A 15,662-nucleotide genomic window follows, 5' to 3' on the forward strand; every position below is an offset into this window, starting at 1 on the left:
TCTGCGGCCTCTGGGCTCTGTGGCCTGGCTTGGTCTGCTTCAAATTGCACCAGTTCAGCGACCATTTGAGTCTTGGTCTTGCTGTGGGGGTTCAGGCCATGATACGTGCATATCCCAGCAAGAGCGTCCCTCTTCTGCTGGGCGTACCAGGCTTCTCCTTTCGCAGCCATGGTTGCCAAATAAAAGATAGGATAGAAAAATGAATAGAAAGGGAGGGGATAATTACCAGTACACAATTGTCTCACAACTAATAAGCACTGAGTTCGTTCTCCCAAACTTATTTGCGCAGAGTTCTCGCAAGAACTTTCTGCAAGTTTTTAGTGAGAGGAATGATTGCTCAAACCAAATCACTAATGCTTTAATATCCCACCGCCTTGCCACCAATTGTCACGATTCACACCGTGACTGTCACCAATTGTCACGATCCCTTAGCCGCGGCCAGCAGTTTGTCACCAAAATCTCCAGGGATTCCTGACCACTGCCACCAATATGTCACGGATTGGGGTGACTTTAGACCAACAGATGGCTATGACATGTGCAGGGGGCTTATCTGTTATGATCCTTAGTGGCTGAGGATCACAGATCTGACCAGCTAAGTAACTGAACATAGGACGAGCTCTAGGGAGGTGGTAACTGGACTGACCGCAATCCTGATCCTAACCGCACACACTAAAGGTAGCCGGTGAACGTGCCTAGAATTCCTAGACGTCTCGACACAGCCTGAGAAGCTAGCTACCCCTAGAGAGAATGCAAAGACCTCACTTGCCTCAGAGAAATAACCCCAAAGATATAAAAAGCCCCCCACAAATAATAACGGTGAGGTAAGGGGAAAATACAAACGTAGAAATGAAACAGATTTAGCAAATGAGGCCCGCTAATCACTAGATAGCAGAAGATAGATAGGAAGCTGTGCGGTCAGTAAAAAACCCTATACAAAATATCCACGCTGAGAGTTCAAGAACCCCCACACCAACTAACGGTGTGAGGGGAGAAACTCAGCCCCCTAGAGCTACCAGCAAGCGAGGAAATCACATGTTAGCAAGCTGGACAGAACTCATCATAAACAAAGAAACATTGAACACTGATGAGCAAAAAATGAACAAACGGAAACTTAGCTTCTCTTGGAGAGACTGATAACGAATGTAGTCAGGTGAGATCAGAATAGCACTGAATACATCGACAGCAGGCAACAACTGAAGGTCCAGGTGAGCTAAATAGGAAACCAACTAGCAGATAACGAGACAGCTGATCCCAGCCATAGACCAGCAGAATGACAAAAAGAGCCACCAGAGGGAGCCCAAAGATAGCACTCACACAGTACCACTTGTGACCACAAGAGGGAGCCCAAGAACAGAGTTCACAACAGTACCCCCCCCTTGAGGAGGGGTCACCGAACCCTCATCAAAACCCCCAGGGCGATCAGGATGAGCCACATGAAAGGCATGAACCAAATCGGCCGCATGAACATCAGAGGCGACAACCCAGGAATTATCCTCCTGACCATAGCCCTTCCACTTAACCATATACTGAAGCCTCCGTCTAGAAATATGAGAATCCAAGATCTTCTCCACTTCTTACTCCAATTCTCCCTCAACCAGTACCGGAGCAGGAGGCTCAAGAGAAGGAACCACAGGCACCATATACCTCCGCAACAAAGACCTATGGAACACATTATGAATGGCAAACGATGCTGGGAGGTCCAAACGAAATGACACAGGGTTAAGGATTTCCAAAATTTATAAGGACCGATGAAGCGAGGCTTGAACTTAGGAGAGGAGACCTTCATAGGAACATAACGAGAAGACAGCCATACCAAATCCCCAACACGAAGTCGGGGACCCACACAGCGACGGCGGTTGGCAAAGCGCTGAGCCTTCTCCTGTGACAACTTCAAATTGTCCACCACATGGTTCCAAATCTGCTGCAACCTATCCACCACAGAATCCACCCCAGGACAGTCAGAAGGCTCCACCTGACCCGAGGAAAAACGAGGATGAAAACCAGAATTACAAAAAAAAGGCGAAACCAAAGTAGCAGAACTAGCCCGATTATTAAGGGCAAACTCGGCCAATGGTAAAAAAGTAACCCAATCATCCTGATCAGCAGAAACAAAACATCTTAAATAAGTTTCCAAGGTCTGATTAGTTCGCTCAGTTTGGCCATTCGTCTGAGGATGGAAGGCCGACGAAAAAGACAAATCAATGCCCATCTTAGCACAAAAGGTCCGCCAAAATCTGGACACAAACTGGGATCCTCTGTCAGACACAATGTTTTCAGGGATGCCGTGCAAACGAACCACATTCTGAAAAAACAGAGGAACCAAATCGGAGGAAGAAGGCAACTTAGGCAAGGGCACCAAATGGACCATTTTAGAAAAATGATCACACACCACCCAGATGACAGACATTCTCTGAGAGACTGGAAGATCCGAAATAAAATCCATGGAAATGTGCGTCCAAGGCCTCTTCGGGACAGGCAAAGGCAAAAGCAATCCACTGGCACGAGAACAGCAAGGCTTAGCCCGAGCACAAATCCCACAGGACTGCACAAAGGAACGCACATCCCACGACAAGGAAGGCCACCAGAAGGACCTAGCCACCAAATCTCTGGTACCAAAAATCCCAGGATGACCTGCCAACACCGAAGAATGAACCTCGGAAATAACTCTGCTGGTCCATCTATCTGGGACAAACAGTCTCTCTGGTGGACAACGGTCAGGTCTATCCGCCTGAAATTCCTGCAGCACTCGTCGCAAATCTGGGGAAATGGCAGACAAAATCACTCCCTCTCTGAGGATACCAGCCGACTCTGAAACTCCAGGAGAGTCAGGCACAAAACTCCTAGAAAGAGCATCAGCCTTCACGTTCTTCGAACCAGGCAGGTACGAGACCACGAAATCGAAACGGGAGAAAAACAACGACCAACGAGCCTGTCTAGGATTCAGCCGCTTGGCAGACTCGAGGTAAATCAGATTTTTGTGATCAGTCAAGACCACCACACGATGCTTAGCTCCCTCGAGCCAATGTCGCCACTCCTCAAATGCCCACTTCATTGCCAACAACTCCTGATTACCAACATCATAATTCCGCTCGGCAGGCGAAAACTTTCTTGAAAAGAAAGCGCAAGGCTTCATCACAGAGCCATCAGAGCTTCTCTGCGACAAAACAGCCCCTGCTCCAATCTCAGAAGCATCAACCTCGACCTGAAAAGGAAGAGAGATATCTGGCTGACATAAGACTGGAGCCGAAGAAAACCGGCGCTTCAGCTCCCGAAAGGCCTCCACGGCCACAGGAGACCAATTAGTCACATCAGAACCCTTCTTGGTCAAATCCGTCAAGGGCTTAACCACGCCAGAAAAATTAGCGATGAAGCGACAGTAAAAATTAGCAAAACCCAAGAACTTCTGAAGACTCTTAACAGATGTAGGCTGAGTCCAGTCATGAATAGCCTGGACCTTGACTGGGTCCATCTCAATAGCAGAAGGAGAAAAAATAAAACCCAAAAAGGAAACCTTCTGGACTCCGAAGAGACATTTTGAGCCCTTCACAAATAAGGCATTGGCACGCAGGACCTGAAATACCATCCTGACCTGCTTCACATGGGACTCCCAATCATCAGAAAAGACCAAAATGTCATCCAGATACACAATCATAAATTTATCCAGATATTCTCGGAAGATGTCATGCATGAAGGACTGAAACACAGAAGGAGCATTAGAAAGTCCAAAAGGCATCACCAAGTACTCAAAATGGCCTTCGGTCGTATTAAATGCTGTTTTCCATTCATCACCCTGCTTGATACGCACAAGTTTATACGCACCACGAAGATCTATCTTGGTGAACCAACTGGACCCCTTAATCTGAGCAAACAGATCAGACAATAATGGCAAAGGATACTGAAATTTGACCGTGATTTTATTTAGAAGGCGATAATCTATACAAGGTCTCAGAGAACCATCCTTCTTGGCCACAAAAAAGAATCCAGCACCAAGAGGGGAGGAGGACTGTTCAGAAAACACCGCCAGATGGTGCGCAGGTTTGCGCTCCCGCAAACGCCGATCAATCTGAATGGCCAAAGCCATTGACTCATTCAGACTTGCAGGCATGGGGAATCCCACCATGACATTCTTAATGGCTTCAGAAAGACCTTTTCTGAAATTTGCAGCCAGAGCACACTCATTCCATTGAGTAAGCACCGACCATTTCCTAAATTTTTGACAATACACCTCTGCTTCATCCTGACCCTGAGAGAGGGCCAGCAAAGCCTTTTCTGCCTGGTTCTCAAGATTAGGTTCCTCATAAAGCAATCCAAGCGCCAGAAAAAACGCATCCACATTCAGCAATGCAGGGTCTCCTGGCGCCAGGGAGAATGCCCAATCTTGAGGGTCACCACGTAATAAGGAGATAATAATTTTAACTTGCTGAGCGGAATCCCCAGAGGAACGAGGTCTCAAAGAAAGAAATAATTTACAATTATTCTTAAAATTCAGAAACCTAGATCTATCTCCAGAAAACAACTCAGGAATAGGACTTTTTGGCTCTGACATAGGACTGTGAACAACAATATCCTGAATGCTTTGCACCCTTGCAGCAAGATGATCCATACTAGAAGTCAGACTCTGAATATCCGTGTCTGCAGCTGAACTCAGAACAACCCAGAGATTAAGGGGAAGAGAGAAATATGCACTCAGGACTTCTCCTATCCCTCTTCTGCAATGCATTAAACACTTTTTGGCCTACTGTACTGTTATGATCCTTAGTGGCTGAGGATCACAGATCTGACCAGCTAAGTAACTGAACATAGGACGAGCTCTAGGGAGGTGGTAACTGGACTGACCGCAATCCTGATCCTAACCGCACACACTAAAGGTAGCCGGTGAACGTGCCTAGAATTCCTAGATGTCTCGACACAGCCTGAGAAACTAGCTACCCCTAGAGAGAACGCAAAGACCTCACTTGCCTCAGAGAAATAACCCCAAAGATATAGAAAGCCCCCCACAAATAATAACGGTGAGGTAAGGGGAAAATACAAACGTAGAAATGAAACAGATTTAGCAAATGAGGCCCACTAATCACTAGATAGCAGAAGATAGATAGGAAGCTGTGCGGTCAGTAAAAAACCCTATACAAAATATCCACGCTGAGAGTTCAAGAACCCCCACACCAACTAACGGTGTGAGGGGAGAAACTCAGCCCCCTAGAGCTACCAGCAAGCGAGGAAATCACATGTTAGCAAGCTGGACAGAACTCATCATAAACAAAGAAACATATTGAACATTGATGAGCAAAAAATGAACAAACAGAAACTTAGCTTCTCTTGGAGAGACTGATAACGAATGTAGTCAGGAGAGATCAGAATAGCACTGAATACATCGACAGCAGGCAACAACTGAAGGTCCAGGTGAGCTAAATAGGAAACCAACTAGCAGATAACGAGACAGCTGATCCCAGCCACAGACCAGCAGAATGACAAAAAGAGCCACCAGAGGGAGCCCAAAGATAGCACTCACACAGTACCACTTGTGACCACAAGAAGGAGCCCAAGAACAGAGTTCACAACACTTATCCTAGTTATCCCTCCACTGCCACAATGTGATGAAAAAACACACACGAGGCTATTGACCTCTTAGTTTACAGCAGGGGCTTATTTTAGGTATCCCACTGCTCTTCAATATACCATGAACTGCAGGGATTTGTGTATATCCCGCTTACAGTTTCACTTAACACTTGCAGCTCTCTGGCGCCCCCCTTACTCTCAGGTCAGATTAGGTACTGCACCTAGGGTAATTAGTCACCAGAAAGGCTGCCTGCTATGTACTGGCTATTGGGCGCGCTGCAGCGACGCGATAACTACTCCCACTCAGGCAGGAACAATAATTATCAAGCCGCAGTCGCTGAAACAACACCCAAAAGCCTGCACACGGTCGCTGCCACCAGCTCCGAATAAACGCGTCCGAAGCTAACCCAAAACAGTAGCGTAATTTCCCTTCAAGAGACATGGTACATTTTTAGAGCATAAAGAACGAACTAGTATTAAATATTATACTCCAGAAAGGTTAGGCAGTGCTTTATAAAAATATTTTACAAAGATGTTACAAATGAGACAATTGCAAATATGTACAAGGTAATTATGAAAATAAAAGGATTAAATGAAGAAAAGATAACACTCACATATTCTCAGTTCATTGCATTGCAGGCTGTTATGATCCCAATGGCAGAGGATCTCTGATATTCCGGCAAGATAGCAAAAATGTAAATACTGCTCTAGGGAGGTGGAAACTGGGCTAACCGCATACCTGATCCTGACACTAACAACTAAAAGTAGCCGGTGAACGTGCCTACGTTGGTACTAGACGTCTCGAGCCAGCCGGAGAACTGACTACCCCTAGAGGGAAAAAATAAGACCTCGCTTGCCTCCAGAGAAATTGAACCCCAAAGATATAGAAAGCCCCCAACAAATAATAACGGTGAGGCAAGAGGAAAACACAAACGTAGAGATGAACTAGATTCAGCAAAGTGAGGCCCAATAGTCTAGATAGCAGAAAATAGATAGTGGACTATGCGGTTAGCAGAAAACCCTACAAAACATCCACGCTGAACATTCAAGAACCCCCACACCGACTGACGGTGTGGAGGGAGAATATCAGCCCCCTAGAGCTTCCAGCGAGTCAAAAATCAAATGTAAAGCAAGCTGGACAAAAACACTGAATAATGCAAACGATCCAAATTGTACAAAACAGACTTAGCTTTTCTTGCATGAGGCAGACTGAAAGGAATCCGGAGGAGACCAAATAGGTCTGGATACAACGATGCCAGGCAAGAGACTGAGTCCAGAGGAGACTCAAATAGGAAACACCCGCTGCTTAACGACACAGCTGGAGCTCAGGCCTGCAACAAGACATACCTAACACAATACCGTTAGTGACCACCAGAGGGAGCCCAGAAACACAGTTCACAACAGCAGGCAACCATACGTCCCAGCTCATTGGACGTGCTCAGGGCTGTCCAGGAAAACTCAAATCTGCCTCCTGAAAGTCTGCCAGCAACTTAAAACCTGCAGTCTGTGACCTCACAGAAAGGGCTGGCTTTTCCAACCCCTCCTCTCTCTACCTTCTGAGTACTTCAACCTTAAATTTATCTACTTTCTATAACTTCGCTATACAACATGTCATCGTCCTATCACACCCGGCATTCATCTCGGATTATCGTGGGCATTCCAATGAGATCAAATATGTCCTATCTGGGATACATATTTACAGAGAAATCCCTACCTCTTCACCAGATGGAGTTAGACGCTCGTGTTTAGAGTGATGGGTAGATCCATCGAGGGAAAATAAGAATATATATTTTCGTGTCCATAACTTAAACGGTTTGCATAATATCTTACAAAAACAGAACAAAAGACTTTCATATTCTGGACGTTTCTAATCCAGTTAAAGCTGGGCACTTTCCACTACAGGAAATGCCGGTCGTAAATACCTTTCGTCAATAAAACTCTCTTCCCCCATGTACATTGACAAGGCAGCTCTTGGCTGAGTGAAAGGGAAGGGGTTTTTTTTAGCCCACAGCTTGCTAGCAACAGAACTACTTATATGATATTTCATACCATATCGTGACAAACGTAGAGCCATGAAAATAAAAAATCATATTTTTTCCACAACAAATGAACTTTTCGCCCTCAATTTTTTTAAAAAAAGGGTAACAGGAGAAATTCAACCCCAAAAGTTGTTGTGCATTTTGTCCTGAGTATGCTGACATCTTTATGTGGGGGTAAACCACTGTGTGGGCGCATGGCAGAGCTCAGAAGGGAAGGAGCGCCATATTGGAGAGCATATTTTGCTGGAATTGTTTGTGGGTGACAGGTCACATTGTAAGAGCCCCTGTGGTGCCAAAACAGCACAAGCCCACAAAAGTGACTGCATTTTACAAAATACTTCCCTGAATGAATTCTTCTAGTGGTGCAGTGACCATACTGACACCACAGCTGTTCCATAGAAAATTACACCATTGGACAGTGAAGAAAAAATAATTACATTTTAACCACTAAAATGTTGTTTTAAACCCAAATTTTACATTGGAAAATAGGTAGATAGGTAAATGGTCACTACACCCATAGATGAATTCGCACAGGGGTGTCATTTCCATTTCCCAGAGGGGTGTCATTTCTAAAATGGGGTCACTTCAGGGGGGATTCTGCTGTTATGGCTCTTTGGAGAGCTGCTAAGTGCACTATGAATATAGTGACCATTTTCACTACACTGATGATTTCCAGAAACACGTGGAAGTTTTAGAGCAAAAATGTCATTGTAGTGCCCAATATATTGTGCCCAGCTTGTATCTCTGGAGACATCCCCCCACCTACCCTGGGAAATTGTTAGGTCAGCTCTACTGAAATATGTCTGTCACTAAATAAACCAAGTGGTTGAATGTCAAAACAGTTTAAAAATGTGGTTCTCTGTGGAAGATTGTAAATCAGTCATGGAGGCAATAGGCTGGCAATGATGGGCATTGTGGGCAATAATAGCGGGTATCACGCCTCATTCCTCTCTTGGAACATACACGACATCTTCTCTGGGGGTTCTTTCAGTTGCTGCAAAGAGTGCAATAAAATGTCACTCTGAGTTCTGACATCTTCAGATTTTAAAGGATTGGCGGGGACAACATTTTCAAAAACAAGATTTTCAATGATCAAGGAAAGTATCTGCATTTCTGCCTTTTTTGTGTGACACAAAAGAATTATATGAGGCCACCTGAAACAAATAAATGACTAACTTTTTATGCCAGGTATATGATTTTCTTGAAAACTGGTATGGTTCCAGAACCTGGTCTGCAAGGTCCACACCCCCCATACATTTGTTTTAGTCAATGACAGACACAGGTTTTGGAGTAGTGGATCCCTGTTGGTCTGCAGTGGCCCTTGTGGCATCTGTGTGGATCGAGCTCAGGATAAAAATATCTTATTTATCCTTATACTTAGGGGCAAGCATCTATCCATTGCGTAAAGCCCCTGACTGCCCCTTTCGGTACGTTTCATTGACCAATGCTTGTGGAAACCCCTGACGGTTTTTGCGAATGGTCCCACAAGCCCCCATGTTATGTTCAACCAGACTTTTAAATGGGGGTATGCTGGTGTAGTACTTGTCAACATACAGATTGTAGCCTTTTTGTAAAAATGGAGTTATCAGCTCCCAAACAATTTTTCCAGAAGTCCCCAGATAAGTAGGGCATCCTGGTGGGTTTAGTTGGCTATCTTTCCCCTCACAAATGTGAAAAGCTGATGTGTATCCAGTTGAAATCTCGCACATTTTATAGAGCTTTATTCCGAACCTTGCCCTTTTAGAAGGAATAAATTGCTTGAGGTGCAGTCTTCCTTTGAATTTTACAAGGGACTCATCAATGGAAATGTTTTCTGTTAGGGTGTAAAGCTTTAAGAACTTTTCTGTCAACTCTTCAATGATAGGTCTGATTTTGAATAGTCTGTCATGTTCTGGGGCATTTCTGGGCAGGCATCGACTGTTGTTGTTAAAATGCCAAAATCTCATGAGCATTTCATAACAGGTCCTAGGAAGAATAGCAGAAAACATAGGGGTGGCTTGAACAGGGCAGTTGGACCAATAGGACCGAATTTTTGTTAACAAGCCCCATAGCAAATGTAAGTCTTAATTTTTTTTTCATTTCTAGGACATTAGTTGGTGTCTGTAAATTTGACCTAGCATGATAGGATCGTTGATCTGACACTGACAGGAGATCTGAGGAGAAACAGCATTTTTATGAGGCAGGTCGCCCGGGAAAGTTTGTTGCTACCACAAACTTTCCTAGTGATTTGTCTCATTGGCTGGTGTAATGCTGAGATCATCAGGACCTGAACCAATCAGGTCTCTATGAGGTCAGGGGTCACAGGAAGTGTTGGGCGCCGGAATCTCCTTGTTATAAGGTATGTGGGGTTCCCGATGAGCACAAAACCGCCGACCATAGACAAACGTCGGCGCTGCACAAAGCCCTGCTAGCGTTGACGTTTATCTACTGTTGGTGGTCAGGAAGCACTTGAATTAAGGGTACAATCATTTCAGTCCAGGCCTATTTCATGAGTTTTGTTTTTTTTTCATTCTGTGGAAGCATGGTAGAAAAGCAATGTCTGATTTTCATTTGTTCATTTTCATAGATCTTTTATTTCTTATTACTTTTGTCAGATTCAAGTTATTTCTGTGACCATTGTGGGTTTTTCTGTCATTAAACGAGTGGTACCAACAATTTTGACCACATTTGTAGGTGGAATGAATATATTGACTCCACAGCCACTTTCTGAAAATTAGCACGAAGTGGATGTTGGAGAGTGAAAATTACACATTTTCCATTTTATTACCCAGCACATAATGCCCAGATTGTGCTCCAGGAGACACACACCACAGATTAACTGGATTCTTCTCACTATAATATTGCTAAATACAGGGATCCTAAATGTTGGTTGAGCACACTGCAAGACTCAGATGTGAGAGCGGATTTTGCTGGATTGGTTTATAGAAACTGTTACTTTTCAACAGCCTTTGAGCCAATAATAGTGTGGGAACCTCTGTTTTTCCATTGACAGATGATGGACCTGAGTGTGGGCTTGTTTTTTCTGAGATGAGAATTGGTATTTTCGCCTACATAGCATTGATTGTTCATTCTGCCTTCCAAATATCGAATAAAAAGAAACCAAACAGTTGAACACCACACACTACTGGCTTATCCAACAAGGTTTTCTATTAATTGTGAACTGTCATTGTCATGGTAAATAATTAAAGTTTTTTTTACATAGACTGCCATTTTATGTACAGTTTAAGTAGAAATGCTCAAAAATGTAAAACTCGAGGATATCTTATTAAAAAAATTGTTTATCTTAGCAGATGACTGTACCAGGAGATCAGAGGGACAGCTGACCTCTTCAATTTTTAAATCTGATGATCTTGAGATCCTACAAGATAGAACTGAAGTGATTGCTGTTACTCCAGTTATATCATCATCCATTCACAGCAAAGATCTGTCATCTGATCCTATGAAACAGATCCCATCTTCTGATTCATTACTGACTACTAAGGAAAGTCAAAGTCACAAAAGAGGCATTAAAAAACAAACTGCTCCTAAAGCAAAGAAGTCATTTTCATGTTCAGCATGTGGGAAATGTTATAACAGCAAATCACATTTTGTTACACACCAAAGAACTCACACAGGGGAGAAGCCTTTTTCATGTTCAGAATGTGGGAAATGTTTTAAACAGAAATCATGTTTGGTTCAGCACCATAGAACTCACACAGGGGAGAAGCCTTTTTCATGTTCAGAATGTGGGAAATGTTTTAAACGGAAATCATGTTTGGTTCAGCACCATAGAACTCACACAGGGGAGAAGCCTTTTTCATGTTCAGAATGTGGGAAATGTTTTAAATGGAAATCAGATTTGGTTCATCACCATAGAACTCACACAGGGGAGAAGCCTTTTTCATGTTCAGAATGTGGGAAATGTTTTAAATGGAAATCATATTTGGTTCATCACCATAGAACTCACACAGGGGAGAAGCCTTTTTCATGTTCAGAATGTGGGAAATGTTTTAAATGGAAATCATATTTGGTTCATCACCATAGAACTCACACAGGAGAGAAGCCTTTTTCTTGTTCAGAATGTGGGAAATGTTTTACAGATAAAAATGTTCTTATCAGACATCATAGATCTCACACAGGGGAGAAGCCTTTTTCCTGTTCAGAATGTGGGAAATGTTTTAAAAGGAAAGTGCTTTTTGTTAGTCACCAGAGAACTCACACAGGGGAGAAGCCTTTTTCCTGTTGAGAATGTGGGAAATGTTTTACCCGGAAAGGGAATCGTGATGAACACCAAAGAGCTCACACAGGAGAGAAGCCTTTTTCATGTTCAGAATGTGAGAAATGTTTTAACCGGAAATCAGATTTCATTCATCACCATAGAACTCACACAGGGGAGAAGCCTTTTTCCTGTTCAGAATGTGGGAAATGTTTTAAAGGGAAAGTGCTTCTTGTTAGTCACCATAGAACTCACACAGGGGAAAAGCCTTTTTCCTGTTGAGAATGTGGGAAATGTTTTAACCGGAAAGGGAATCGTGATGAGCACCAAAGAACCCATACAGGGGAGAAGACTTTTTCCTGTTCAGAATGTGGGAAATGTTTTAAATGGAAAGTGATTCTTGTTAGTCACCAGAGAACTCACACAGGGGAAAAGCCTTTTTCCTGTTCAGAATGTGGGAAATGTTTTAACCGGAAAGGGAATCGTGATGAACACCAAAGAACCCACAGAGGGGAGAAGCCCTTTTCCTGTTCAGAATGTGGGAAATGTTTTAACCGGAAAGGGAATCGTGATGAACACCAAAGAACTCACACAAAGGAGAAGCCTTTTTCATTTTCTTAATGTGGGAAATATTTTACTTGGAAATCAACTGTTAATAAACATCAGAGACGTCACATAGGGGAGAAGCCTTTTTTATGTTCATAATATGGAATAGTTTTTACCAAAATTGAATCTTTTTAAATGGGTTGTCTCTTATGAAAATAGGATAAAACTAAACTTTATGAATTCCAAATGTAAAACTATACCCATAATTTACCCCCTGAAGGTTAGTCAGTAGGTGATTAATAGGAAAAAACATGTACAGTCATGGCCAAAAGTATTCACACCCCTGCAATTCTGTCAGATAATACTCAGTTTCTTCCTGAAAATGATTGCAAACACAAATTCTTTGGTATGATTAACTTCATTTAATTTGTCTTAAATGAAAAAACACAAAAGAGAATGAAGCAAAAAGCAAAACATTGATCATTTCACACAAAACTCCAAAAATGGGCCAGACAAAAGTATTGGCACCCTCAGCCATTTTAATACTTGGTTGCACAAAATAACTGTGACCAACCGCTTCCGGTAACAATCAATGAGTTTCTTACAATGCTCTGCTGGAATTTTAGACCATTCTTCTTTGGCAAACTGCTCCAGGTCCCTGATATTTGAAGGGTGCCTTCTCCAAACTGCCATTTTTAGATCTCTCCACAGGTGTTCTATGGGATTCAGGTCTGAACTCATTGCTAGCCACCTTAGAAGTCTCCAGTGCTTTCTCTCAAACCATTTTCTAGTGTTTTTTGAAGTGTGTTTTGGGTCATTGTCCTGCTGGAAGACCCATGACCTCTGAGGGAGAAACAACTTTCTCACACTGGGCCCTACATTATGCTGCAAAATTTGTTGGTAGTCTTCAGACTTCATATTGACATGCACACGGTCAAGCAGTCCAGTGCCAGAGGCAGCAAAGCAACCCCAAAACATCAGGGAACCTCCGCCATGTTTGACTGTAGGGACCGTGTTCTTTTCTTTGAATGCCTCTTTTTTTCTCCTGTAAACTCAATGTTGATGCCTTTGCCCAAAAAGCTCTACTTTTGTCTCATCTGACCAGAGAACATTCTTCCAAAACGTTTTAGGCTTTTTCACGTAAGTTTTGGCAAACTCCAGCCTGGCTTTTTTATGTCTCGGGGTAAGAAGTGGGGTCTTCCTGAGTCTCCTACCATACAGTCCCTTTTCATTCAGATGCCGACGGATAGTATAGGTTGACACTGTTGTACCCTCGGACTGCAGGGCAGCTTGAACTTGTTTGGATGTTAGTCGAGGTTCTTTATCCAACATCCGCACAATCTTGCGTTGAAATCTCTTGTCAATTTTTCTTTTCCGTCCACATCTAGGGGGGTTAGCCACAGTGCCATGGGCTTTACACTTCTTGATGACACTGCGCACGGTAGACACAGGAACATTCAGGTCTTTGGAGATGGACTTGTAGCCTTGAGATTGCTCATGCTTCCTCACAATTTGGTTTCTCAAGTCCTCAGACAGTTCTTTGGTCTTCTTTCTTTTCTCCATGCTCAATGTGTTACACACAAGGACACAGGACAGAGGTTGAGTCAACTTTAATCCATGTCAACTGGCTGCAAGTGTGATTTAGTTATTGCCAACACCTGTTAGGTGCCACAGGTAAGTTACAGGTGCTGTTAATTACACTAATTAGAGAAGCATCACATGATTTTTCGAACAGTGCCAATACTTTTGTCCACCCCTTTTTTATGTTTGGTGTGGAATTATATCCAATTTGGCTTTAGGACAATTCTTTTTGTGTTTTTTCATTTAAGACAAATTAAATGAAGATAATAATAACAAAGAATTTGTGTTTGCAATCATTTTCAGGAAGAAATTGAGAATTATCTGACAGAATTGCAGGGGTGTGAATACTTTTGGCCATGACTGTACCCTACAGTTCAGTATATAGGGTGATGTGACGTATGCACACTCACTCTCCAAGAACCTCATTTCTACGGGTTTCATCGTCCTCACCAAAGGAGACTATTTAATATTGACCTATATTCAAGCGAGACTAGACAAAAAGCTAAAAATCAGAAAACTAGCCACATATTGGCAGATCCCAGACCTCAAACTATATGCTTCTTAAGTCTATAAGCCACTCCAGTGTCAGGAATAGATAGTATGTGACAATACAGTATAATTCTTGTGTTTTTTCTCCTATAGTTTTGGTATTGTAACAGCTGTTAATTAGTAGTGCAGACAAATTGTCCTAGACTCCGCTCAGGGTAGGTAAGTGTAATGGTTGTTTTTATTTTATTTTATTTTTTTATGTTTTTTGATGGGGCCATGCATACCAGGATGGGGGCCAATCATACCAGAATAGGGATGGGGCCCTGCATACTACGATGAGATGGGGGCACTGCATGCCAGGACCGGGATGGGGCCAATCGTACCAGAATAGGGTGGAGCCCTGCATACCATTATTAGGATGGGGCTATGCATACCCATACTAGGATAGGGATGAGGGAGCTATGTGTATCAGGGTTCAGATGAGGGGGCCATATATACCAAGATAGGGGATAATAAGTACAGAATGGACCACATTTTTGCTTTTTTTTTGCCTAATTTCCTCCTTTAAAACCTATGTGCATCTTATAGTCCAAAAAATACGCTATATGTATCTTTTTTTTTATTCTCAGTGAACTCATTCCTCATGTTTGGCCTCATTAAAATAAAAACACTCACTTTCAGCTGGCGTGCCGGCTCCACTTCAGCGGTGTTGAGACTCACTGTCCCGGGGTTATGTGAGGTTGTTACATCACACGAGCCCTGCACCCGATCAGCGGCAGCTTCACTGCTCCTTCCTTCGAAGGTATTGAACATGAACAGGAAGCCAGGGCCGCGGCTGCTCTCTGCCTCATGATGCTTGATTTGTCCGAAGGTGGAGACAGTGACGTCAGCGCTGATTGGGCACAGGGCTCACATGACGTAAAAACCTCAAAAGAGCCTCAAGAACACAATCGCCAACATCACTGCCACCATGGGAGGTTTGTATGAGGATTTCTATTTTAACAGGCTCAAACATGAGGAATGAGAAGGGCTTGTCCAACTAGTTGTCAACCTTTATAAACAGCAAAAATCCCACACAGGGAAAAGCCATTATTATACCTAGAGGGTGAGAAATGAATTACAGGAAAATCGTATTTTGTTAACCTTCAAAAATAACTCGGACGGGGAGAACCTATATATATTATTGACAAATTGTACAAAAACATGATGCTCGTCGTGCACTCAAGGATGGAATATTATATGGAAGTTTTAAAAGA

The 15,662-nt window shown here is 43.1% G+C and overlaps 1 protein-coding gene across 1 annotated transcript in view; it reads left to right on the forward strand.

Annotated features, from left to right (window-relative positions):
• Positions 1–12,466, forward strand: part of LOC143768287 (uncharacterized) — a 46,857-nt gene extending 34,391 nt beyond the window's left edge. Inside the window, exon 5 of the mRNA XM_077256981.1 lies at positions 10,883–12,466. Coding sequence (XP_077113096.1) covers positions 10,883–11,820 — 938 coding nt within the window. The 3' untranslated portion in view covers positions 11,821–12,466. The remainder of the gene's footprint in view (positions 1–10,882) is intronic.
• The last annotated feature ends 3,196 nt before the right edge of the window (positions 12,467–15,662 follow it).

The sequence above is a fragment of the Ranitomeya variabilis genome, chromosome 4 (genome assembly GCF_051348905.1).
Source record: "Ranitomeya variabilis isolate aRanVar5 chromosome 4, aRanVar5.hap1, whole genome shotgun sequence".
Lineage (NCBI taxonomy): Eukaryota > Metazoa > Chordata > Amphibia > Anura > Dendrobatidae > Ranitomeya > Ranitomeya variabilis.